Genomic DNA, 26,683 nt, shown 5'->3' on the forward strand with positions numbered 1-26,683 from the left:
GTGTTTGTATATTTTATAGACAAGGAAGCTGATAACATAAAAACGGTGATGTAAGTAAGCAGGCATAGGAACCCAGAAAGCAGCAATCTGAAATTATTTACTATAAGGTCATTAGAAAAACAATATGGGCACAGTGTAAACATGGGAATCCAGATATGTAACAATGATGTGGCTCAGTGGGAGAATGTGAATTTAAATCTTGGTGTGTGTTTTTTCTAGAATCTGAAATAACTTGGGACAATTTTATCAATCTTTTTGTGTCAAGGTTTCCTTATCCTTTTTACCCCCAAATGATAATTCTTTGTTTCTTTGATTCTAAGAAGTGTTACCCATCTATTCCCTATCCTCTTTAGCATTTCTGAAATCAGGAGAAATTGGCTTTCCACCAGGAAATAACCTTTAATGGACTTGTTTCTGGTACTGCCTGTGTCACTGTGTAGGTATGGTTCATTTAGCTCTCACAGGGGTTAAATTATTTGCTTTACTAGCAGCTTATGTCAGGTGAGATTTTTATATTCTGCTTAAAAGAGTTAAGACATTTCAGTTTAAGCACCATAAATATCCTATATAATAAAAACCTAATATGCAAATCAACTAAACAGAACGACCAGTAGAACGACCTGTCGCTATGACACGCACTGACCACCAGGGGGCAGACGCTCAGTGCAGGAGCTGCCCCTAGCCTGTAGGCCCCAGGCCAGCCAGTGGAGGCCCCCCCGATCACCCCGCCTGTCACCCCACAGAGGGAGGTGACCAGCAGTGGTGGCACGGCCGTTGAGTGGGTGGCGCCAGGCCAGCTAAGGCGGGTGCCAGCAGGGGCCCCCCGATAGCCCCTTGGTCACCCCACAGATTGGCCCTGATTGCCTGTCAGGCCTAGGGACCCTACCCATGCATGAATTTCATGCACTGGGCCTCTAGTTTGGCTAATAATTGTTTACAGGCACACTTGTAATAAAAGCAGTACTTTCCTTCTCATTCTCATTTCCCTCCCACAGAGGCTTTTAGTTTTGTGTAATTTCGCCCCATTGATTTTTAGAGAGAGTGGAAAGGGGGAGGGAGGGAGGAAGGGAGGGGGGGAGAGAGAGAGAGAGAGAGAGAGAGAGAGAGAGAGAGAGATAACCATGTGACAGAGACACATTGATTGGTTGCCTGGGTTCGAACCTGCAACCCTTTGGTGCATAGGCCTATGTTCTAACCACTTAGAAACATTGGCCTGGGCATAATTGTGTACATTTTTAATTCTGTTGATTAACTCACCTATGTCCAATTTTAAAAAGCCTTATTATGGAGCTTTCAAAGTACACAAAAATTGGAGAAATGAAGTAATAAACTTCAAGAGCTCTTGCTCAGATTCTATAATTGTCTACATTTTGCAGGATAATTATTGTTTTATCTGTTCTGCCCCTACCTCCATACACACTTTTTCAGGAAATATTTTATAGTAAATTCCAAACATTATATAATTTCACCCATAAATATTTCTGTAGGCATTATCTTTAACACATAAGGCTATCTAAATACATATATTTATATATGTGTGTGTGTATTTGCAGTGTTCTGTAGCCTAACATTTTAATTGATTTTTAAAAATTTTATTAAATTTAATTTTTAAATATAATTGATTTTAATTTAAGTGATTTAAATTTGATTTATCTTTATAGCTTAACAAAAAAATTGAAAGGGTCCAGGAAGTAAAATTAATATCCAATTTATATCCCAATTTTCCTACTTGTCTCAAAATTGTTTTGTTTGAACCAGAATCCAAACATGGTTCATATATTACAAATGCTGTTATCTATTTGGAATTTGAAGTCTTATAGAAGTTTAAGACAAATTTGGATCCCTAATTGTTTTTGAAACTTTTTAGGGAAATTATTACCTTATAGTGAATTAGCATTGAAACAAAAATACAACATTAGATCACCTAACTTGCAACAGGCAATGCAAATAAAGGTAGTTGAAATTGCCAAATTTTGGAAGATGAGGGATACAATTTTCACCGGTCAAACAATTGCCCAAAGTTAACCTTTTAAAGGGAAGCATAGAGTAAATTTTTTTAGCATCTACTAATTTATAATTGAGATAAAGAGAATACAAAAATAATCTAAGGTTGACCAAATAGAAATGCAAATTAGTAGTCTTTGATATACCTTGAAATTACAATTTTCAAAGTAAAGGTGCTAAAGAGATCAAGATCGTAAGCACAGGCTATAAAATATGACTCTGATGTTCTGCTTAATCTCTAAGGGCCAAAAGGGATTCAGAAGAACCTCTAGATCAGTGGTTCTCAACCTTGGCTGCACATTAGAATCACCTGGGAATCTTTTTAAAATCCTGATTTCTGGGCCTCATCCTCCAAAAACTCTGTTTCTTTGTTACTAATGTTGTGGCCCCACCCCATAACAAACAGAATTTCCGGAGGATGAGGCCCAGAAATCAGGATTTTAAAAAGATTCCCAGGTGATTCTAATGTGCAGCCAAGGTTGAGAACCACTGCTCTAGACCCAATGTGGAGAAGACCTAGACTCAGTCTGTGATACTGGAATTCTATGAAACTTGAAATAGAAGAAGAAAGGGATGTGCAGCTGTGTGGATAATTAATGTTCTTTTGTTGGTAAAAAAATTGTGTACATTAATGTTAAAATTTGGGGAAATATACTAAATTGATACACCTTAGAATCTAAGTTATAGGTAATAGGTGTGTTGGAGGATTAAATAAGTTGATTCAATGTAGGATATCTAATTGAAACCCTTAACTTTCTGATTTCAATTAATATTTGGTAAGAACAAGAAGTCTTTAAGCTTTTTTCTCTCCCTCCTTCTTTGAATTATCAAGAAAAGATTATTATTATTTTTGTGGGCTATAATCTGTTTCCAGAAGATAGGGACATAATATAATACACTGGAGGAAATTTGTTGATATGTTTTTGTGCTTGAAGCATTAAATGCTACTAGTTACTTAGAAAATAATGGCTCTCAATATGATTCAGGAAACTTCTACTATATATATATTTTTAATGTTTCTTTATCAGTGCACTTTAACTTAATTTTCTGATCTAATACTTTATAATTTATTTTAGTTTAAATGTTTTACGCTAGATTCTGAATAATTTGGATATTACTTAACAATTATGTGAAGTTATACATTAGAATTGAGAACATTATTGTACTTTTGCAAAAATCTCTTTTTAGTGTGTGTGTATTTGGTACTTAGTTTTGTAGTGGTTTTTTTTTTTCAACCTTGCTTCATATAATACAGCACCTTGTAACATTTTAAATATGTCAAATCATCACTATAACAGTAGAGGTAGTGAAAGTGTCAGGGTCTTAAGACATGTACATATAATAAGCCCTTGCTTTTGTGGGCTTCGATTTAACAGACTTTGGATTTAAGGGACAAAATTTCCAGTTTGTATGTCATATGTGAAAATTAATACCCTATTAATTTTAAAATGCTTTTAACCAAGATTTGTTTATAATTAAATTACAGATTATTTTTTAAAATTAATTCACTATTTTTTTCTTTTTTTAAATTTCTTTATTGATTAAGTTATTACATATGTGTCCTTATCCCCACATTACCCCCTATGCCCCCCACTCATGCCCTCACCCCCCTGTTGTCTGTGTCCATTGGTTAGGCCTATATGCTTGCATATAAGTCCTTTGGTTGATCTCTCCCCTTCACTGTTATTTTTAATAAATTTTAGCAAAGAGGCATATGTTGGAAAAAACACCAGTAATTTTGCTGACATAAATAAATATTACGTATCTACAACTATAGTCTACATATTTAAATCCAGTAGTCACCGCTTCTAAACAGTGTTTGGGGAATGATTAGCACGTGATCACATCACATTGTGCGTGCTAATTTGTTCTGTTGTTGTGTGGGGTGACTTTCTGCAGCAGTTTTAATGTGTGCTGGCTAATGTTTCACATGCGCTAAGCCATGTCCCAGCCGTGTGCCACGCCCCAGCCGTGTGCCTTTGTTTACTGGAGGTGACTGGGGAATGCACACATTTACTAGATCTATTCAGTATAAATTTAAAATTAGAGCAATACATTGAAAACTTCCTGTTTACTTAATTAAACTTTTCATGCATACATAATTTTTGTTTATTAAACAAATGGAAGTATAAACAGGTAAACTAATTTGTCAATTTTTTAATACAATGCATTTGGAAATCCTCTTTTATTATATAATGGACTTATGGCCCTAATAGACATCCCCTCAGCCGAATTAGTCCGTTATGATGAGGTTTTACTGTACTGTCTTTGGTATCAGTCCCTTGCTTTTTACTTTTATTATTATTTTTTCCTTTCATTACTATTTATGTTACCATCCATTACACTGGTGATTTTTTTAAAGTATTACATTAGCTTCCTTAACTTGTCTTCATTTCCTTCATTTTTTTATAACATGGCAATAATGATTCTAAAGCAGTGGTTCTCAACCTTCTGGCCCTTTAAATACAGTTCCTCATGTTGTGACCCTACCATAAAATTATTTTCGTTCCTACTTCATAACTAATGTTGTTACTGTTATGAATCGTAATGTAAATATCTGCTATGCAGGATGGTCTTAGGCAACCCCTGTAAAAGGGTTGTTTGACTGCCAAAGGGGTCGCGACCCACAGGTTGAGAACCGATGTTCTAAAGCATACCACTGAGCATATTTTTCTACTGTTCACAATGTTTCAATGCTTTGCATTGTCCAATAGTTCCTTAGTATCATTCACAGCCTATCTAGGCACCTTATTTATCCACCTATTCATTTATTTATTTAGGTATATTGAGTTTCTTCCATGAACCAGTCATTGTACTAGGCTCAGAGATCAAATGGTGAGCAAAAATAAGCAGGAGCTCTGCCTCCACAGGTCTGGTTTTGACAAAACAAGCATTAATAAAAATGTCACATAGATAAAAGTGAAATTGCAGCTGTTATAAATCCAACAAAAGGGAGGAATATGTACTATGAGAGTTTACAATAAGGGTGCACTACATTTAGTCAAGGAGCTCATGGAAAGCTAAGATCTAAAGAGATGAGTAGGATTTACTACACAAAAAGTAAAAGGATAGTTATACCAGGCAGAGAGATTGTTCAAAGGCTTTTCCCCCCAAAGGAAGTATGCTTGAGAATGAGGGATTGGGAGAGGGCTAAAGTGACTTAGACATAAAGAAGAGGAATTATTGTAAAAAAATGGAAAAGAAGGTTGGTTGGACTTGATACCACACAGGGGCTCTGAGGTCATCCTAAATAATGTTTTCAATATAAAAGCAAGGGTTTTATTTAGAGGAAGACAAGGGGCTGCTGAAAGACCAGTTAGGCAAGCAGTGTTGCATTGGCCAAGGAATTTGGTGATGATAGAAGAGATAGAAAGAAGCGAGTTTTAAGAGATACTTAGAAGGCTAAATCAACCAAATTTGCTCACATTTGGTGGTATAAGGAAAGGAAGATGACTTTTTACAAAACTGGATATATTATGATGCCAGTCACTGAGCTAGGAAATGTTGAAAGAGTACCATTTTGGGTGGAGGAAAATTGTGAGTTCAGTTTTGAACATCTTAGTTTGAGGAACCTTAGAGCCATTCAACAGGGAATATCAAGTAGGCAGAAGATTATTTGACACTCAGAAGAAAAATCTAGGCTGGACATATAAAATTTTAAAATATTATCTGAGTGTATATATCAACGGAAGCTGTGGGTAGGCGGGATGAGGGTTTAAGCATAAATTGGCCAAGACTTAAGACTGAGCCTTGAGGATATGCAGCACTTAATGGCTAGGTACTGCAGTTTGAGGGTTTGGGTAGAAGAGAGAGAGAGGAACAGCCAGAGAAGAGGAGGAAAACCATGAGAGTACTTCAGCATGATAGCCAAAGGAAGAATGCATTTCTAAAAAGCGGTCCATAGTTTTGAATGCTGCTGGAAAGCCAAATCTGAACAATCTGTACTTGTTTTTATGACTCCTTTGGTTACCTATTTCTATTTAACAAGTCACCCTAAATTTTAGTGGTTTAAAACAACAGTTTATTATTTCTCAAGATTCTGTGGGTTGGCTTCATTCAGCTGGGGGCTTAGCTGGGGCTGGAACACCCAAGATAACCTTATTTATTTGTCTGGCCATTGCTGCTCACTGTTGTGTGGGTACCTTGCTTCTTGTCCCTGTGGCTTCTGTCTCTCCATGTGATCTGTCATCGTCAGTAGTCTAGTTCAAGCTTCTTTACATGGCAGCTGGTTCCTAAGAGGTGACAACAAAACTGTGAGGCCTGTGTTAAGACTTAGGCCTGAAACACTTTTACCACACTCATCTACCACAATGACCAAAAAAAAATCATTGTTGACTAATAGTGTGAGTTATTTTAGTAGAGTGAAGAGACTAGAAAATGACTAGCAAATGAAGAAAAATTTATTGTCAATCTTCTATATTTTCTCTAAACTTGACCCAAAGTAGGCTACTATTTTCTGAATGTTTCCAGTTTCTTTCCTTGCATGTTCTCTTTCCCTGAATGTTATTCCTCTATTTCCCCATATTAAAATTTTACACATTCTGAGGCTTTCCTAAAGACTTCAGTTTCTCTTCTTTTTTGTACTTAATCCTCCAGCAGTCCTGAATTTTCATTTAATTTTTTATCCCAGTGTTTGTTTTTTGTTTCTTACCTCATGTTTTTTTTTTTTATCATGATCTTCACTCTGTATAGTCCCTGTAACCTGCAAAAGTTGATAGGTTCTCAGTGTATTTTTCATTCTTTAAACTTCCTCCGATGCTGTTTTCCCGGTGAGTCCTCCCTGGCTCACCCCCATAGCACAGTTACTTGTTTACATGTTCTTGAAGGTAGAAAACTAGTGTCTGGTGGGTCAACTTCCATTCAATAGTTCCTGTGTTCTAGCTTTATTCGTGATCCCCATTCTTATTTTTATAAAAGGCCTCTAATGATAACAATTAAAAATTGAATGTTTATAATGACCTAATTACTTCCTTGATACTGTGCCAAGTTCATTGGTATTAGCCAGTGCATTAAACTATAAAGAAAAATGATGGTTTGGTGTTTGAGGTAAACAAAATTTTTCAAGAAATATATGGTCATGTTCTTTGTATCTCTGAATAAGTGAAGAATATGAGGTTATATTTTGTGGGTCTTAGTGGAAGTATGCCCATATGCAAATTATCATTATGAGTACTGTACACTGAGCTAGATGGAATTGTTGTTATGGGTTCAACATATGGGATGGTTGTTTCTCCAGTCCTGTTCTAGATGTCAGGCAGGTTTTGCAGCTCATGTCTTTGTGTCCTTTATGTGCGGGCACATACAAGGGCCATAATTAGCTACTTAGATACATAGGGACAGAACAACACTTCCAGCTCTTGGAAATAGACCTAATTAGTTCTGTGATGTTCTGGTAATGTTTCACATACATGACTGTGGAATCCCTGTTTGTGTGTCTAATCCACATCAGTATGTGTCTTGGTTGGGGAGGGACACAGAGATGCTTGTGCTCTGATTGTAGCCATTATTCTGCTCCTCTTGCTCTTGTGCTTTCCTTATGCTGTGGGAATGGGAGGGGCCTCATTCTTTCATTTGACAGATATTATCTGTCGGGGGGAGAGGGACATAGAAAACAATCAGATCCCTCTTCTTGCCCTCTTTAAAAATGGTAGGATAGACAGCCAGGTAAATAGGTCATTAAACAAGGTGGGAAGTACACTTATTAAAGGATGTATAATTTTAATTACTTCACAAATAGAACCAGTTGGCAGAATATCCAAGTGCAAGAGGACACCTCTGAAGTGTTGGTATAAACCAGTTAGTTAATCCTGACATTCATGAAAAGCTCTGATATGATCATTATTCAGGAGCCAGTTGGGTTGTATGCCAGGAGAAATGTATGTTTGGTTCCTGACTTAAAGATATTTTAAATACAATTTTTTTAATCTTTTGCTATTAGTTGACTTTTATTTATTTTTTTACATTTGCAAATTTAAAAAGTAAATAACAATGTATGAGAATCCACATTAGCAGAGGTCTTATAACAGTTTTTTTAAAGTGAGCTTGCTAAAACTTTATCTCCAATCTTGTTTATTTGGCTTAGTATAATCCTTATTAAATCCTGAAATGCCATGTTTATGGTAGGTGCTCAGTGAATCTCTCTATATAAATATAAAATATAAAATCTATATATATACCTATACTAACTAATAAAAGGGTAATATGCTAATTAGACCTCGAGACCTTCTGGACATCCTTCCAGACAAAGCCATGGTGGCAGGGCAGAGGCAGTTAGGGGCGATCAGGCCAGGAGGGGAGGGCAGTTGGGGGTGATCAGGCCAGCAGGGGGGTGCCAGTTGAGGGCGAGCAGGCCGGCAGGGGGGGCAGTTGGGAGTGAGCAGGCCGGCAGTGGGGGGCAGTTGAGGGAGAGCAGACCGGCAGGTGGGTTAGTTGGGGACGATCAGGCTGGCGGGGTGGGGGGCAATTGGGGGCAATCAGGCCAGAAAGGGGGGGCATTGGGGCAAGAAGGCCGGCGTTGGGGCAGTTGGGGGCAAGCAGGTTGGCAGGCAGAATGGTTAGAGGCGATCAGGCAAGCAGGCAGGTGAATGGTTAGGAGCCAGTGGTCCTGGATTGCGGGAGGAATGTCCGACTGCAGTCGGACATCCCGCGAGGGGTCCCAGATTGGAGAGGGTGCATGTCAGGCTGAGGGACACCCCCCCCCTCCCCTTGCACGAATTTCATCCCCTCAGGGGATGTCGGAGAGCCAGTTTCAGCCCAATCACTGCAGGCCAGGCCATGCTCCGGACTTCTGGTAACTAAATAATTAAAATTTAAGTTGAGCCTTAGTCCAGTCTTAGCAGAGTCACGAATAATTAGGGTCTGAACCATAATCAAACATAAAACAAATAAAGGGAAAATTGTACTTTTATATGTACAGAAAGTTTGAGCATATCTAATGATAGACTATCACCTACCTAATCTGCCCTTTGTTTTTTATGCCTATGGAGAAAGAAATTTTACTTTAAAAAAAAAATAAGTTCCAAGAAAGACTCAAAGGTGAAAGGGCAATAAGATAGATCTCCAAAGGAAAGCAGGAAAAATAGTCTTCCTAAATTTAAGTTGGAGCTACATTTCCTTTTCTGTTAGCTGTTAAGATAATTGCTTAAGATATCTGGACTGTGGTATTAATAAAATTAATAATTTTAAATAATAATGTAGAGAAACCTCAATTGTATTCAAGTGAAAGTATAACTTTGTTAGTATAAACAATAGTTTTCTTTGCTTATTAGTCCATTTAGATTGAAGTTTTGCCAAGTATAATCTTATGAAAACCCCAATGAAGATCAATGTCATAGTTATGGGAAAATTATTATACTATTGAATTACACATGATTTATCCAATTCTTAAAATTCTCAGTTTTCCTTAGATTCTCTAAAGTTGAATCATGTATTCTCCAAACAGATGTCTCCTGAGATACAATCTTATATTACAACTTGCCTCTAAAATGGGGATGATAATATTACCTACCTCATTGATTTGTTATAAATATATGAAAAGATCATAGAATGGTGCTTGGCACATAGTAAGTTCTCAATATGTTAACTATTGTTTAATTTTATTGTTAATACTCACGTACCAGAGAATGGGAAGAGACCAACAAAAGAGAGAAAAGTGTATTGCTGCCTCTTTCCATTGGATAAAAGAGTAACTGGCGGGAAAGCATAGGATTGTGCTTTATTAAAACAGACAAGCAATCTAAAATGTTAATAATATTAATTTGTGGCTTAAAATTACTAGATTGATTCAGAAGCCTGTGATCTGGATTTTTTTTTCTTAAAGTGGTCATTTTTATAACTAAAGTTTCTTTCCATTAAATAGAATTAGTGTGTGTTTTCTTCTTTCCTTTTTTTTTGGTTAATCCTCACCAGAGGGTATTTTTTTCCATTGATGTTAGAGAGAGTGGAAGGAAGGGAGGTAGGAGGGAGAAAACCGAGAGAGAGAGAGAGAGAGAGAGAGAGAGAGAGAGAGAGAGAGAGAGAGGGTATCAATTGGTTGCTTCCTGACATACCCAGGTATGTGCTCTTGACCAGGATTAGAGCAGGAGACCCTTCTGTGTGGGGGCTGATATTCTAACCACTGAGCACACCGGCCAGGGCAAGTAAGTTTCTTTTAAAAAATATTAATATCTCAACACTTGATTTTTTAAAATGCAGATATGGTTTCACTAAAGTGTAAGCATTATTTAAGAGCACAGAATCAGAGGCCACCTTACCTGGATTTCGATTCTGTCTCCTCACTATTTACCATGCACCTTCCAGCAAGTTACTGAGCTGTCTGTGCCTCAGTTTTTATCATTTGCAAGTAGGGATTATAATACTGCCTGTGGAATAAATGAACTAGTGTATATAGAGGGTTTAGAACACTGTCTGTCATATAATAGTAAGTCTGTGGTTATTATTAGTGACTAATTTTTTAGCATTATTAGTTTAGACACTTAAATTTCATACTAAAGTTCCTGCAATTAAGTTTCAGAAAATAGCTATTATAAAACTATTTTCCTGTCAACTGTTCAGAAATAAAAATCCTAATAATATCTTAATAGCCAGAACTGTGATTTTCTTTGTTTTGTTTTTTAATAAAAATGTTTTTATTGATTTTAGAGAGAAAGGAAGGAAGGGGAGAGAGGGAGAAAAACATCGATTGGTTGCCTCCCATATGCACTTGGACCAGTTCTGAATGCACAACTGAGCATGTGTCCTGACCAGGATTTAAATGGTAACCTTTCGGTGCACAGGATGATGCTCAAAGAACTGAGCCTCATCGGCCAGGGTGCCATACTGTGATTTTTTTTTTCTTCTTTCTGTTTGTTAGATTATCCTTAAACACATCTCTAAAACAGATTCCTTTAGGAACATGAAACCTTTCACTCAGAACTCTTTAAGTAGTGGGACCATGTTTTTATTATGGATCTTTAAATCTCCAGAGTCTCAACATACCTAATATTTGGTAGGTGCATAAAAAGTGTGTGGAAGCAGGCATAATTTTCAGGGAAATAGTCTATCCTCTTGCAGTATATTTTAATAGATATCAAGTAGAACTTTGTTAGAGTTCTTATAAATGTGGTGTTAGTGATTATATCTGATTTACCTTTTATTGAGTTGAGATGTGTATGAAGTTTTCTTGGGTTTTGTATAAAATGATGATTCTGTCATAAAAGAGGGATAGATTATTCAACTACTTGAATAATTTGCTGGCTCTTTACAGTTTTTTCCATATTAATACTATTTTGGATAAGAATAATTGATAAAAATTATTGCATATTTGCCTGACATACAATTAATTGTATGTTACAGATTTTTAAAAATTTAAATGAAACAGAACATTGCAGATAGTGAAGGTGTAGTTTCCTTTGTTCCTCTACTCGGTTTTACTCTGTCCCTCTTCCCCATCCCAGAAGCAACAATTACCTTGAATTTGGTGTGTAGCCTTCCAGTTTATGTTTCACTACATGTATATATTGTACATATATAAGACTAAATAATTAACAGTACCTATGGATGCTAGTCTGTGTACCATTTTGCCTTGTGCCTTCTTTTTCATCTCATACTTGTTTGGATCCAGAAATAAACTCACATTTGTATAGTCAGCCAGTTGAAGGTTATGTGACGTTCCAGGGCAGTAGAGAAAACATGGTCTTTTAAGATAACAGGGCTATATCTGCCCGTGTGGCTCAGTTAGTTGAAGTGTAGTTAGAGAGATTTGATCCCCCAGTTGGGGTGCATACAGGAGGCAACTGCTCCATGTTTCTCTCCCTCTCCCTCCCCCTCTGTCTCTTTCTCCCCTTCCCTTTCCATCTTTTTCTACCCCCTCCTTCTCCACTCCCTTCTCTCCCCACTCCCTCCTTCCCTCTCCATTTCTCTTTCTCTAAATTCAGTAAAAACACATCCTCAGGTGAGGATTAAAACAAAAACAAAAAATGGGCCTATGTAAATTGGATATTCATTAGAGAGAAAAAAAAATCTACCTTTACCCCTACCTCATATCATATAGTAAACCCAATTCTGAATACATTTCAGGTTTAAATGTGAGAAAATAATAAAGCTTTTAGAAGAAAATAGAACATTTTCATGATTGTAGAGGACACAAAAGTATTTTACTAACCATGGAAGGAAAAATATAACAAATTCTATTTATCAAAAGATACCACTGAAATAATGAAAGAGGTCACATTGTGGGAGAAGATATTTGTAATGCCTATATCCAACAAAGGACTCATCTAGAATCTATATATATAAAAGCCAAAGTGATGGAACAACCAGTTACTATGACGCGCACTGAACACCAAGGGGCAGACGCTCAATGCAGGAGCTGCCCCCTGGTTGTCAGTGTGCTCCCACAGCGGGAGCGCCACTCAGCTGACCAACCCGTCCTGGTAGCCCACCAGCCCAGCTGTAGCCACTCACTCCCTCAGTAGTCCTGCAGGTCCAATCTCCGGAGAATGGTCCAGGCACTGACGGAACAGCTCTGCTGGCATGATCCTGACAGTGCTGCCGGCCTCCTGGAAGTTGGCCTTGGGCACCGTGACCATTTTCCCTCCCTAGACCCATTTTCCCTCCCTAGACGCTCTGCAGGAGAGCAAAAACATAAAAGCTGCCGCCAGGTGGCTCCTGACAGCCAGCGCGAATGTCATCAGGATGGATCCAGATCCCGGGCCAACAAGGGCATCCCACTGCCCAACTGAAGGGCCTATCACATCCCAGGCCCCCTCCCCCCTTGGGACCCCACCTGTGCATGAATTTGTGCACCTGGCCTCTAGTATGTTAATAATCCTTCAAATCAATAAGAAAACGATAACTCAGTTTTTAAAAAGTAGGCAGAAATTAATAGGCACTTGATGAAAGAGCATAGCAAAATGGCCAAGAAATTAATGAAAGGTGTTCATCCTCTATAGATTTCAGGGAAATTCACATCCCATTGAGATTCCACTACACACACACCAAAATGGCTAAAATGAAAAAGATAGCCAAACTAAATGTTGGTGAAAGAGATATGGAACAACTGGTATTCTTGGTCACTGCTGGTTGGAGTATAAATTGGTACAACCATGTTGGAAAACTGGCAGTATGTAATAAAACTAAGTATATTCATATACTCTTAACCCAGCACTAATGCTTCTAGGTGCACATCCAGCAGAAATGCATATGTATGTTTTCCATAAAGACATGTACTATAATTTCATGGTTTTGTTATTCATAATATATCCAAACTAGAAACAACCCAAATGCCTATCAACAAAAAACATAGGTAAGTTAAAGTGTATTCCCCTCCCTCCTGCCCCACACATGCTGCATGGCAATGGGAATGAATAACCTACACTTGTATGCAACAGTATGGATGAATCTCACCCTATGATATTGAATGAAAGAAGTAATAAGCCAAAGAGAGCAAATTCTATTTATGTTATATTATCCAAAAAATACTGTTTTGAGATCTGTGTTGAATTTTAGAAATCTGGTTTATTCATTTCAGCTCTGGTTTATGAATAGATCACAGTTTATTTATTGACTAAAGGCCTGGTGCATGATCAGGTCCAGGGAGGGACACAAGAGGTTTGCCAGCCAGGGAGGGGCCATGGGAGGGTGTCAGGGCGTGTCTGGCCTGTCTTGCTCAGTCCAGATTGGCTGGACCCCAACAGCAAGCTAACATACCAGTTGGAGCATCTGCCCCCTGGTGGTCAGTGCACATCATAGTGACTGGTCGACTGGTCAAATCTCTGCCCCCTGGTGGTCAGTGCACTTCATAGTGAGCCATTGAGGGGCCTTAGCATATCATTAGCATATTACACTTTCATTGGTTGAACAATCAAATGGACACTTAGCATATTAGTTTTTATTATATAGGACTAGAGGCCTGGTGCACAAAAATTTGTGCACTCGGTGGGGAGGGGATCCCTCAGCCCGGCCTGTGCCCTCTCGCAGTCTGGGTCCCCTCAGGGGATGACCACCTGCTGGCTTAGGCCTGCTCCCCGGGGGATTGGGCCTAAGATGGCAATCAGACATCCCTCCGGCAGCCCTCGGGGGATGTCCACTTGCCAGCGGGGAGTAGGCCTAAACTGTAGTCGGACATCCTTAGCGCTGCTGAGGAGGCAGGAGAGGCTCCCACCACCACCGCTGTACTGGCAGCCATCAGCCTGACTTGTGGCTGAGCAGAGCTCCTCCCATGTGAGAGCGCCCTGACCACCAGAGGGCAGCTCCTGCATTGAGTGTCTGCCCCCTGGTGGTCAGTGTGTGTCATAGTGACCAGTCATTCCCAGTCCTTCTGCTGTTAGGGTCAGTTTGCATATTACCCTTTTACTATATAGGATAGAGGCCTGGTGCACGGGTGGGGGCCGGCTGGTTTGCCCTGAAGGGTGTCCCAGATCAGGGTGGGGGTCCTGCTTGGGTGCCTGGCCAGCCTGGATGAGGGGATGATGGCTGTTTGCAGGTGGTCACACCCCCTTCAAGGTGGGGGTCCCTGGCCAGTCTGGGTGAGGGGCTGAGGGCCATTTTCAGGCTGGCGGGTGACTGAAGCTCCCAACCTCTCCTTTTTTTGTTTTTCTTTTTTATTCTGGGATTTATTTACCTTCTATGGCTGTCACTGGAGCTGAGAGCCGGCTTTATCTCTGAGGCTCGGCTCCAGCTCTGAGGCCCGGCTGGCTGAAAGCAGGTTTCTGGGGTTTGTTTAGCTTCTATAATTGCAACATTGTTTCTTAGAGTGCAGCTCAGAGGCCGGCAGCAGCAGGCGGGGAACCTTGGCTTCCTCCATCACTGGAGCGAGCAAGCCTCCTGTTCACTTCAGCTGCCTGGCTGCCGGCCGCCATCTTGGTTGGCAGTTAATTTGCATATCGTCCTGATTAGCCAATGGGAAGCGTGTTTGAGGTACGGTTAATTACCATGTCTGTCTATTATTAGATAGGATTCCCTTATTGGACTTTTAGGTTGTTTCCATTTTTCCTCTATTTAAAATAATGCTGTAGACAGTGTTCTTTTACATGGCTTCTTGTGAAAATAAACATGAGAGTTTCTCTATAACTAGAGATGACATTGCTGGGTCCTAGAGTATGCTCATCTTTAGCTAACCAGACATTACAAATTGCTCTCCAAAATGACTGTATATAGGAGTGATGAGAGTTCCCATTGCTATGTATGCCTATCCTCTTACTTGGTATTTTCATACTTTTAAATTTTGCTAATGTGATGGGTGTGAAATTATATCTTTGATATTTTAATTTGTATTATCTGCTGTTAGTGTATTTGAGCATCTTTCCACATATTTATAGGCCATATGGATTTCTTGAGTATTTTTTGTGCATGTCCATTTTTCATTTTGGGGAATTATCTATTCATATTTAATACATATTTTTCTAACAGTTAATTTTATGTTTTTCTTATTGATTTACATGCAATTTGCTTTGATTCTCAAAGTCAGTGTATTCAGAGAAACTTCTCTATGTGATTTTAAGACATTGCTGAAATTTCAACTGTAGACTTTAGATTTGGAGTAATTCAACCCTCTAAGAATATTTTCTTCCAGGCTTTTTATATTTCTCCTGTCCCTGTTTGTCTGCTATGACTCCTTCCAATTTTAACTAGCACATTTTTGCTATAGGGGATTTTCCTCTCTCCTCTCCAGCAATGACAGAGGGTAGTGATATGGGAATAGGAAATAATAAGAAATAGGAAAATGAATAAAATTTGACAGGTTTATAAAATGTGTAAAATATGCTTGTCACCATTTTTGGTTTTTTGTTTGTTTTAATTGAAATACATTCTAGATCTTTCATTATACAGCCATTAGATGTTCCATTATATATTGTCTCCTTTGTAGATGTTCATCATTATCTGATTAGTTTTGTGTGTGTATGTATGTCAGATTATCTGATTAGTTGTTTGTATATATATTGTATGTGTTTATAGTATGGGGTCTCATTATTCTATTCTCCACTTATATTAAGGTCTATGCAGTGCTGTTATCCACTGGATTCTTGAGATAGATCTACGTATCTATTACATCTATGAGCATTGCATTAACAGTTGAAACCCTTTTCTGCCAGTGTCACTGGTGCTTTGATGTTTCTGTGATCTTAAAGAGAAAAGGACCAAGCACCCAGTAGTTGTACTTCCGTAGTACAAGGGTGGTTAGTCTGGAGTAAAAGGCTTTCTTATTTATCTTCTGGCAGGATGAGGTAACAGCAGTAAGAGCTTGGAGTTCCTGCGCTGTTTTACAAGTGTTACAGAGTCTTTGAGGTTAGAGAACCTTCCTCAGAGAATATCTTGGCCAGTTATCTTCCAACATTCCTTCCTTATCTCCTCTGAATTCTGCCTTAAGTAGGGTCAGTGCCAGAGGAAGAGCTCATGACTCCTGGCCATGGTCACAAAATCTTGGCTGATCTTGGTAAAAGAATCATATTCTCTTGGCATAAATCTTTTGGAGAGAGGTGTCAGATTTGCAGAGCTTTACTAGGACCTTTCCTTAGAATAGAATCTGATTTTCTTTTAATGGTTTGATGTAAATCAATGAAGAAACTTGAGTTTTAAGTTGGTGCAGAATGACTTCAATCCATAGTTAATTAAGTTCAGAAGTCTTCCTTGAGATGAGAAATAGAAAGGCTGTAAGCAATGCAAGTTTGTCTTTATGAATAATGTAGCATAAACTTTGGCAATGAATTTGGAAGTAATAATTTTATAGTTTGAAGAAAACTCCAATATTTTGTATAAATAAGTTCCCCAGTATACTGATTCTGGTCTCTATTTTTATTTTTAGAAATTTTATAAGTGATACGGACTTTTGTTTTCCTAAGCACCATATCATCATCACACTTAAAATATCCTACCTAATAAAGAGGGAATATGCTAATTGACCCTCATGCCATAGCAAAGATGGCGGTGCCTACAGCCAATAAGGAGGGAATACGCTAATTGACTGCCCCGCCCTCAAAGATGGCCACGCCCGTATCCAATAAGGAGGGAATATGCTAATTGACTGCCACACCCTCAAAGATGGCGGCACCCACAGCCACAAGATGGCGGCGCCCAGTCCCCTTGGCCCTGCTGGGGTGGCAAATCCAGGCCTGCCCCCAGGCAGGCTCAGCTGCTCCGTGTGCCTGCCTCTGGAGTCTCCCAGTCCCCTCAGCCGCCCAGGGCCACCCGAGGCTCAGGTAACCAGGGCTGGCCGAGGCTTGTGCTGCCGGCAGTGGCAGCAGCAGAGGTGTGATGGGGACGTTGCCTTCCCCTGATCGCCGGGTCGCCTCCTGCCCCTGAGGGCTCCCGACTGTGAGAGGGGGTAGGCCGGGCTGAGGGACCTCCCCTCCAGTGCATGAATTTTCATGCACCAGGCCTCTAGTTGTTTATAATTCCAATAACATATTTCAAAATTTCCCGATTTTTACAAAAACCTTTCCTATTGATTTTCTTTGTCTTTTATTCTATAACAATTCCATCAACCTTCCTCACTTCCCACTTTACATTTTCATGCCATTAATTTATTGGAGAAACCAGGACATCTGTCCTGTGAACATCTCGGCATTCTGGATTTGCCTGATTGCTGAGATGTGGTGGTGTTAAACTTGATCCTCCTATAATCCCCAGTATTCCGGTAAACTGGTAGTTAGGACTTGACTAGATGCAGGTTCAACCTTCTCTTTCCTTTCCCTTTCCCTTTTTCTTTCCTTTTAATGTTTTACATCCTATTGCATTATACTCTGAGACACATACTGTCTGGTGGTCTCCATTTAGTTATGTTAAGATTGATGTGTGGATTGTCTTGTTACTCTGTTGGTACAGAGGTGCCCATTAGAATCACTTTAAAGCTTTTCAGGATTCTTAAGAATCTTAGATTATGATTTAGCAGGTCTACTGGGGAAGAGGAAAGACATTAAAAAAAAAAAAACAACAACAACACATGCAAAGAGGGTATGGGGGTAAATGGTGATGGGGGAAAAAACAGATGCAAACAACCCCCAAACCCTCTGTTTTTACTCAGATGTGATAAGAATCATTAACTTTAATAACATTTAATATGCAATTAGAGTGACAAAATTTACTTTCTTGCAAATGCTTTGGAAATGTATGTTATGTATAAAGTGAAGCATATTTAAATTATTAACTGTGGAGATGTTTAGGACTGCTGCAGTGTAATAGAAAAAGTACAGACTCATACCCAGGAGGCCAAAATCATTTATTTTCTCTGAGGCCCATTTTTTTTAAAATCTAGAAAATAGGAATAAAAAGGGTGGTTTTGATGATGAAATGATTATTTGAAAACAATCCAGCACTTGGTGGATAGTTGAATTAAAATCTGAAAAACATTACAGTTATAGATTCTTTCAATTGAGATCTTCAGAGAAGAGCTTAAGAAAATTGAAGTAATAGTATCTCATGTGCTATTTTAGTTATATCTGCAAATGCTTTTGGGCTTGTTTTTTGAGTGATAGGACACTCATGATGTAGTTTTAATACAAGTGTAATTAATGTGGCCTTTTGGGAAAAGTAGCGTGTGGAAATCTTATTGTTTTTTTCCCCCCTTACTTTCAGCTCCATTTACCTCTTAATTCTCCTTTGCCTGGAAGTGAATTGACCAAGGAACCTTTTCGTTGGGATCAGAGACTCTTTGCATTAGTGTTGCGGTTGCCTGGCACCATGTCAGTAGAATCAGAACAGTTGACAGGTGTGCCTTTAGATGACTCTGCAATCACACCAATGTGTGAAGTGACAGGCGGTAAGTTTTTTGCTGGCAGTAATTTAGTGACTTAAAGCAGAGTTTACCTGAATGTTTTAAAATGTACATTTCAAAAACTCCATGTTTGTTTTTGTCTAACAAGTTATAATATTAGTAATTAGTAGTCATATATGGTTTTAAAACTATATTGATGAAGGTCTGTGCTTTGATTTGAATAGGATATGAATACTTTTGGATCTAATAATGAATGGTAATTTTTTTCTGCCCATATAGAAAGTGCTGGTATTTGAAGTTGTTAAACTTATTTTCTTATCTACAAAGATTGCCAATGATTTACAAATGTCATGGAATTATTTTCTGTGAAAAATGTTTTGAGAATCATATCAGTATCTATTATGCATGTAATGATTAAAGCCTGGTTAAATGCAGTTTTCCCCAGAGGCAAAGAGGAAGCTAGATGTGTTAGAGGAAACACAGGTAGTAAAGTCATACCCAGCTAGTCCAGGTAGTCAATATGCTAAGTTAACATTAATAAAACTCTTGAAACAGAATATGTAATAGACACAGGACTTCTTTATTGTGGAATTGGCTAACAGATGGATTAATTCATATAGGTATGTATTGAGTACCTAGTGTGTACCAAGCACTGTTCTATGACTTCAGTAGTGAATATGACAGACATAGCAGTCTTGCTTTCACAGAGCATTTTAATTCTTATTGAAGGAATTTAACGGTAAAATGTCCAAGTCTGGCATACCACTATTTCACCTGTGTCAGGGACCTGTGGCATAGTCTCTAGACACAGTTGGTGGTACTTTATTGAGATTCCTTCATAGACAGCTATATAATAAGTTAAAGAAAATTATAAGGTCTAATTGATACTTTAGGTGCCTTCTAAAATTCCACGGGTGTTGGACATCTGCAAAATTCACAGACAAAAAGGGTATGTGAAGTAGATTGGTTAGGAAATTATTATTAAATATTCTTATTTAATAGAAGTACTTTTTCGTGAACTCTCCTATAATTTAATTTACAAAAGAAAAAAAGATGTGTGTACACAATTTAAAGGGAAACCTATCTGTCATCTAAATTTGAAGAATCACTGTTAACAATTCTCTGTGCATGGGTAATATTTTTCATTGACAGCCCTAATTGTTTCTGTGGGTAGGTGCACATTTGTATTCAGGAAATATTAGTTTTCAGCCTTGCTAAAAATCCTGATTTGATTTTTTTTTAACTCTAGGTTTTTTACTTAACAGATTGAAGAAGGGCATTGAGGCTGTAATTTACACATTCTCACTTTGGAAATTCCTTACTATAAATTACTTAGTTTGAACTTTGAATTATGGTAAAGTTATGGGACTTCTAGCATCAAGAATATTCAGAGTGTGAAATGAAGTGAGTGGTATAATCAGAAAGGGTCTGAAAAGAACCTAAGACCTCATGTAGTAGTTAATGTCCTTGCCTTTGGGCAGTAATATACTAAAGTTATGTTGTTTATTCTTTGAAAGGAACATCTCCAGAGGAGAAGATTCCGAAGTCACCCTTGGTAATACCTCTTAATGACCCAGAAACCTTAGTTGGTTAAGAAATTAGGAAGCTTTTCCCAAATATACATCCTGAAGTACTATTTTATTTCCCTCTTTTCATGCTCTTGTTAGCAATAGTGGGAAGTGGCTCAAATGCTTTTCATATCTATGTATATAAAAACGTAAGCAACCGGTCAACCATTCAACTGGTCACTATGACATGCACTGACCACCAGGAGGCAGATGCTCAATGCAGGAGCTGCCACCTGGTGGTCAGTGCAGCGGCGGCAGCAGGCTCAGCAGGGCCAGGATGAACGGGAGCTGCACGGTGCCTGGTTCGGGCTCCTCCCCGGCTGCCTGCCACTTTGTGCACTACTGTATCTCTCAGGGGATGTCAGACTGCCGATTTTGGCTCAGCCCCCCAAATTGGGCCAAAACCGGCAGTCTGGCAAAAGCCAAGGGGTCTCAGATTGCAAGAGGGTACAGGCCAGGCTGAGGGACCCCACCGGTGCATGAATCTGTGCACCAGGTCTCCAGTATCTCAATAATATGTTTTCTTATTTATTTTTCACTAAAGAAAGTTTTGAGGATTAAAATATCAGAAAGGTAGAAAGAACAGAAAAGCTAATATTCATTGGTATTACACTATGTAATATGTAATCAATACTAATTCTTGTGCACTTTTTCTTGTGCATTGTTAAAGACTTAATGGTATGAGTAGCGTGTATACATTTATTTTTCCCATTGTAGAATAATTCATGTTCACCGAGGAAAAAAATTGGAAAGAAATTTGCCTGTGTTGCCAAAATAATGATTAATATTTTGTTGTATTTTTTTATGTTTGCTTTTTTAAAAAAATTATAATTGTCATTGTAAGCATTTTTCTTTACCACGTAATTAATGAGCACCCACTCTATGCCAAATAACTATTCTCAAGAAACTAGAAACACCAATTAGAAAGGATATATGCATCCCTATGTTCATAGCAGCATAATTCACCATAGCTAAGATTTGGAAACAGCCTAAGTGCCCATCAATAGATGAGTGGATTAAAAAACTGTGGTACATCTACACAATGGAATACTATGCTGTGGTAAAAAAGAAAGATTTCTTACCATTTGCAACAGCAGGGATGGGACTGGAGAGCATTATGCTAAGTGAAATAAGCCAGTCAGAGAAAGATAAATACCACATGATCTCACTCATTTGTGGAATATAGAGAACAACATAAACTGATGAGCAAAAACAGATCAGAGACAGAGAAGCATCGATGAGACCGTCAAACCTCAGAGGGAAGGTAGGGAAGGGTGGGGGTAAGGGGGAGAGATCAACCAAAGGACGTATATGCAAGATTATAGGCCTAACCAATGGACACAGACAACAGGGGGGTGAGGGCATGAGTCGGGGGAATAGGGGGTAATGTGGGGATAAGGACACATGTAATAACCTAATCAATAAAAAAAATTAAAAAAAATAAAACTTACCTAAAAAAAATTTTTTTTGTTTATTGATTTTAGAGAGACAGAGGGAGAGAAAGACATCGATTTGTTCCAATGCACTTACTGATTGATTTTTTTAATATATATATCTATAATATATATATAGATAGATAGATATATATAGAGAGATTTCAGAGAGGAAAGGAGATGAGAGATAAAAACATTAATGATGAGAGAAAAATCATTGATTGGCTGCCTCCTGCACGCCTCCTACTGGGGATCAAGCCAGCAACCTGGGCACGTACCCTTGTCTGGAATCAAACCTGGGACCTTTCAGTCTGCAGACCGATGCTCTATCCACTGAGCCAAATCAGCTAGGGCCAAATAACTATTCTTGATGCTGGGAATACAGCAGGAACAATAGTCAGAAAGCTTACATTTTGGGACTGACATGAAAGCGTGTAAAATGAAATATTGTAGGGAGTGCTACTTATTGTGAAGAAAAAAATAGGGTAAGAGTTTAGAGAATAACTTGAGAAAGACAGTGAATATTCTTGGGAAATCTGAGGAGGTGCCCCCACTTTTTTTAAACCATATACCTAAAGAATATGCTTACTCCCGTTTGAATCAGTTTGAAATATTGCTTATCCTTGGAGATTGTTATCTTGTGTAAAGAAGTAAATAAAGCAACTGTTTTAAAAATAAATTACATTTGCATATTTCTAATCTTGAAGTTAATGTCACTTGTTTGAATAGAAATTAAATCAGCCTTGGTGTGTCTTAAAAATATTAATCTGGCTAAAACTATTGTTACAGCATGCTCATCCACCCTCTTTTTTTCAATTAAGGTGTAATTGACATACAACATTATGTTATTTCTGTTGTACAACGTGAGTTAATATTTGTATATGTTGAGAAATGATCACAAGTGTAACATACGAGTAGAGATCTGAATAATGAGGTAAAGAAAGATCTAGGCAGAAGAAATAGTAAGGGAAGGTGCATGCTCTGTATTTTCGGAGCAACAGGAAAGATGATGTGACTAGAGCTTACATGGGAAGAAGTAGAGAGTAACAGGTGTAGAGACATAGCAAGGACCAAATATTGAATATCCTTTTAGGTCATAATAAATATTTTCTATTTTCCTACTGCAATGAGAAGCCATTACAGGGCTTTTTATAAGAGGTGACATCTGATTTCTATTTCTGAAAGATCACTTAAGTTCCTAGATGAAAGTATACTGTAAAGTGGCAAGAATTGAAGCATGGACTAGTAAGAGATGACTGTACTTTGGTTTAAATTGCTAGGTTTGGAGGTGGTAAGGAGATCTGATGCAAAGGAGAACCAAGGATAAGGACAATGAGGGAAGAAGGAATCAAGGATGATTCCTAAATTATCCATTTTGGCCTGAACAAGGGCAAGTGAATGGACTTGTATGGGTACACTGGGGAAAATCAGGTGTCGGGGAGGCAGGGGGATGATTTCAAATAAAAAAATGCCTAATAGATATGTCAGTGGAAGTATCGAGAATCAAAAGCGTTTCATAAAAATTGTAAGACAATTTTCTAGAGTAAATCAGTTTAACTTGGCCTCTGTTAAGGACTGTTGCCCAACTTAGAAATGTTTCTTTTGTTTCTCTGTTATACTAAAATGCTGTCTAGTAGACTTCTGTGGGGAAGTTGTATTTTTTTTTTCACTTTACTGTCTTCAGGCTCCTGTATTTAGATTTTTATTTTAATTTTGGTGGATTCTACATAACCACAAGTGAGCCAGCTTTTTTGCTTGAAGGTGTGTGTTTTCTGCACAAATGTAATGAGTGATCCTAGAAACTTTATGCTTCAAAGTATCTTACATTCCAAGGGGTGAGTTTTTACATAGAAAATAAGAGAAACATTCTGTAGGATATAGGCTCACTTTGTAAAAACGGCAAAATTTCTCTTTAACTTTCAAAAAAAAAAAATAATGGATTTTTGTTATTTGCCAAGTGACTCAAGTTTATTCACACTCAAGTTTACTTTTTCTCTAATTTTTGTTAAATATCTTTGTTAGTAATTTTATTTCATACTAAGATCATAACTCATTTACTTACATTTTCCTAATCAGTTAATTGATGACACAGGTTAGGGGAGTAGAGAGAATTCCCACAATTTCACACTTAAAAACTTTTGTTTTTTAATGACATCTTAGGAATATGCTTAACAACCTTTATATAGTCTTCTACATACTTTGTGTGTTAAGATGGTCAGCCTTTTTTTTTTTTTTCTTTTTGATTTTTCACAGAGAGGAAGGGAGAGGGATAAAAAGCTAGAAACATCGATGAGAGAGAAACATCGATCAGCTGCCTCCTACACACTCCCCACTGGGGATGTGCCCGCAACCAAGGTACATGCCCTTGACCAGAATCGAACCTGGGACCCTTGAGTCCGCAGGCTGAAGCTCTATCCACTGAGCCAAACCAGTTAGGGCAAGATGGTCAGCCTTTTAATGTATTGTTTTATGTACATTTTTAAATTGCCTGAGAAAAAATAATTTACTAATTCTTTCAATTAAGTATGACTCCATATAGACATTTAAAACAATATTGATTTCAAATTAACATCATAATTTCCGGGGAACAAACTATACCCAGAGTAAAGTTTCTAATACTCTAAGGATTTGAATCTTAGCTGTACTAGTGTACTAACTTGGATAAATTAATTAGCCTCTTCGTGCTTTTAGTTTTCTTATTTCTTATGGGGAGAAAGTAGCCCAACCATTGTTGCTTAGGATTAAATAAATTAATATGATGATATGAATGGTGCCAGGCACGTAGACACTCTGTAATTGGTAGGTATTTTTATGATTCCAGCTATCATTATCATACAATGATAAGTTACTTGTTATATGATACTTGCTTTCTAAGTAAAGCTGACTCTGAGGATTTGAATCACACTGCTACCTAATGTTCTCTTTTCTGAATAGCCTTTAGCAAACCACATGTTAAATATAAATTGATATGGGTAATTTGGTATGTCAGATACAATGATATAGTCATGTTTGATTGAGTTGTTGAATTTGTAAAATTCCATATTAAGCTCATTGCAAATTATGTTGTAAGATGTTTAAAGATTATTTTAGTTGTTAAGCTTTTCAGTATTGGTCTGTTTTAACACATATAATAGAAGTATGGTTCAAGTTAAATATGTAATTATAAATTTTATAGTAGTCACATTAAAGAGAAAAAGGTGAAATTAACTTTAATATCTTAATATATAAAAAATATTTTCACATGAAATCTATATTTAAAATTGTTGAGACATTTTATGTAATTTTCATGTTAAGACTACAAAATCAGGTGTATATTTTAAACTTAATGTACATCTCAATTTGGACTAGCCATATTTTTAGTTTTTAATAGCCATGTGTGGCCAGTGACCACATATGGGATAGCACAGGTCTAGATATATTGAAAATTTCTGTTTAAGGGATCCTTTTATTAGTATTTTCTTCTTAATTACTAGCATTTCAATGCTTCTGAACTAAAAATCCTGTAGATTTAAAATATTCAAAAGGGAAGTTTATTTAAGATAGGTAATTTTCAAGCATATAAGCCAAATGAAATTTAGAAAAGCACATGCTATCATCTGTATATTAAAATGAAAATATTTAAAATAAGCAATAACTGTCAGCAGATCAATTAAATACGTGATCTCCTATGTGCTTAGCATTAATTTTATTGATAATACTTGTTAAGCAGGAGTAAGGTTTTGGGGGAGCTAGATCCTAGATGTTGTGTATGTACTAGTATAGTAAAGATAAATTAATTGTATTGGGTAACAGTTGGAGATAGTTTTTTATGTCTATATTTTTGAAATCACACTTTATATCATATATAAGTAAAATATGACATTTTTATTGTGGTTTGTTCAGAACAAGATTTCTATTTTCCATGTACCCATTATTGGAAGGAAAAAGTTTATAGACTCTCACGACATGGAATTGTTGGTTTATTGAAAATTTCTATTTTGTTCATTCTTGCATAAGATAATGAAATAAGTCAAGCTTTACCATCGAACTTTTGTTAACCAATATACTGTCAGAAAATCCACTATTATTCTTTCTTATTAAAGGTAGGATTTTCTACAACTGACTAGTTCACTTTATTTTCCTTTTTTTTTAAAATCACAGGTCGCTCTTACTCTGTATGTTCTCCAAGAATGCTTAATCAGTGTCTGGAGTCCTTGGTGCAGAAAGTGCAAAGTGGAGTAGTAATAAACTTTGAAAAAGCAGGACCAGATCCTTCCCCTGTAGAAGGTATTATCACACTTTTCTTATAGACATTCTAAACTTGCTGTATCAATTATTCATCTACAATTGAAAAATAAGAGCCATAGACCTTTTTAAGCAACCTCATATTCCTTGTTAGTATTATAATGTTGTCTCTCTCCTGTATATATGCTTCTCCCATGTCCCTTAATTCACAAGAGCGAACTCTAGGTGTTTGTTTAATTCCTTAGCACTATTTTTCTAAGGATCAGACTGGCCAGAAGCAAATGGTTTACGTGGTTCCAAACACGAGGAACCAGCCTTTACCATTAAACTAGATTATTTAACTCCAGCTAAGCTCCACCTAGCTTTATTCCAATGTTCTATGATCATGAACTATTTATATTAAAAGGTATAAGGAGTTACCTTAGAACCAATGGACAGCTATTACATCTGGACCCTTTGCATTATACAATGGAGCTTATAACAAGAATTAGAAAGTCATTAACGACACTTGGCAGAGGTGATCCACAGAGTGGGAGAAGAGAAAGGTCATAGAGATGAAAAAATGGGTATCCTCAGGGGGGGATTATAGGAAAGGAGCAGAAGACAGTTAAGATTATATAAATTGTATCATTGTTTCTGTTTTTTAAATTTTTAATTGAATTGTTAGGCATGTAAAGTATTTATTTTTATATTTTAGTATTTGGCTTAAAGTTAGGCACTAAATAAATGTTTAGTTGAAGAGAGTTGCTATTTTGGTAGAATTA

At 37.5% G+C, this 26,683-nt stretch overlaps 1 protein-coding gene across 9 annotated transcripts in view; it reads left to right on the top strand.

Moving 5' to 3' along the window:
• INTS6 (integrator complex subunit 6) overlaps nt 1-26,683 on the top strand; it is a 113,860-nt gene that overhangs the window by 49,073 nt on the left and 38,104 nt on the right. For 7 of the 9 annotated variants that reach the window (XM_059684553.1, XM_059684554.1, XM_059684549.1 and 4 more), the window contains 2 exons: nt 18,556-18,739; nt 25,836-25,961. The exons of 1 other annotated variant lie outside the window; for it this stretch is intronic. In XM_059684553.1, coding sequence (XP_059540536.1) covers nt 18,556-18,739; nt 25,836-25,961 — 310 coding nt within the window. Of the gene's footprint in view, nt 1-4,820; nt 4,840-18,555; nt 18,740-25,835; nt 25,962-26,683 lie in introns of those variants that run through there. One more of the 9 variants, XM_059684555.1, reaches the window with a different exon arrangement.

Source organism: Myotis daubentonii, chromosome 2 (assembly GCF_963259705.1).
Source record: "Myotis daubentonii chromosome 2, mMyoDau2.1, whole genome shotgun sequence".
Lineage (NCBI taxonomy): Eukaryota > Metazoa > Chordata > Mammalia > Chiroptera > Vespertilionidae > Myotis > Myotis daubentonii.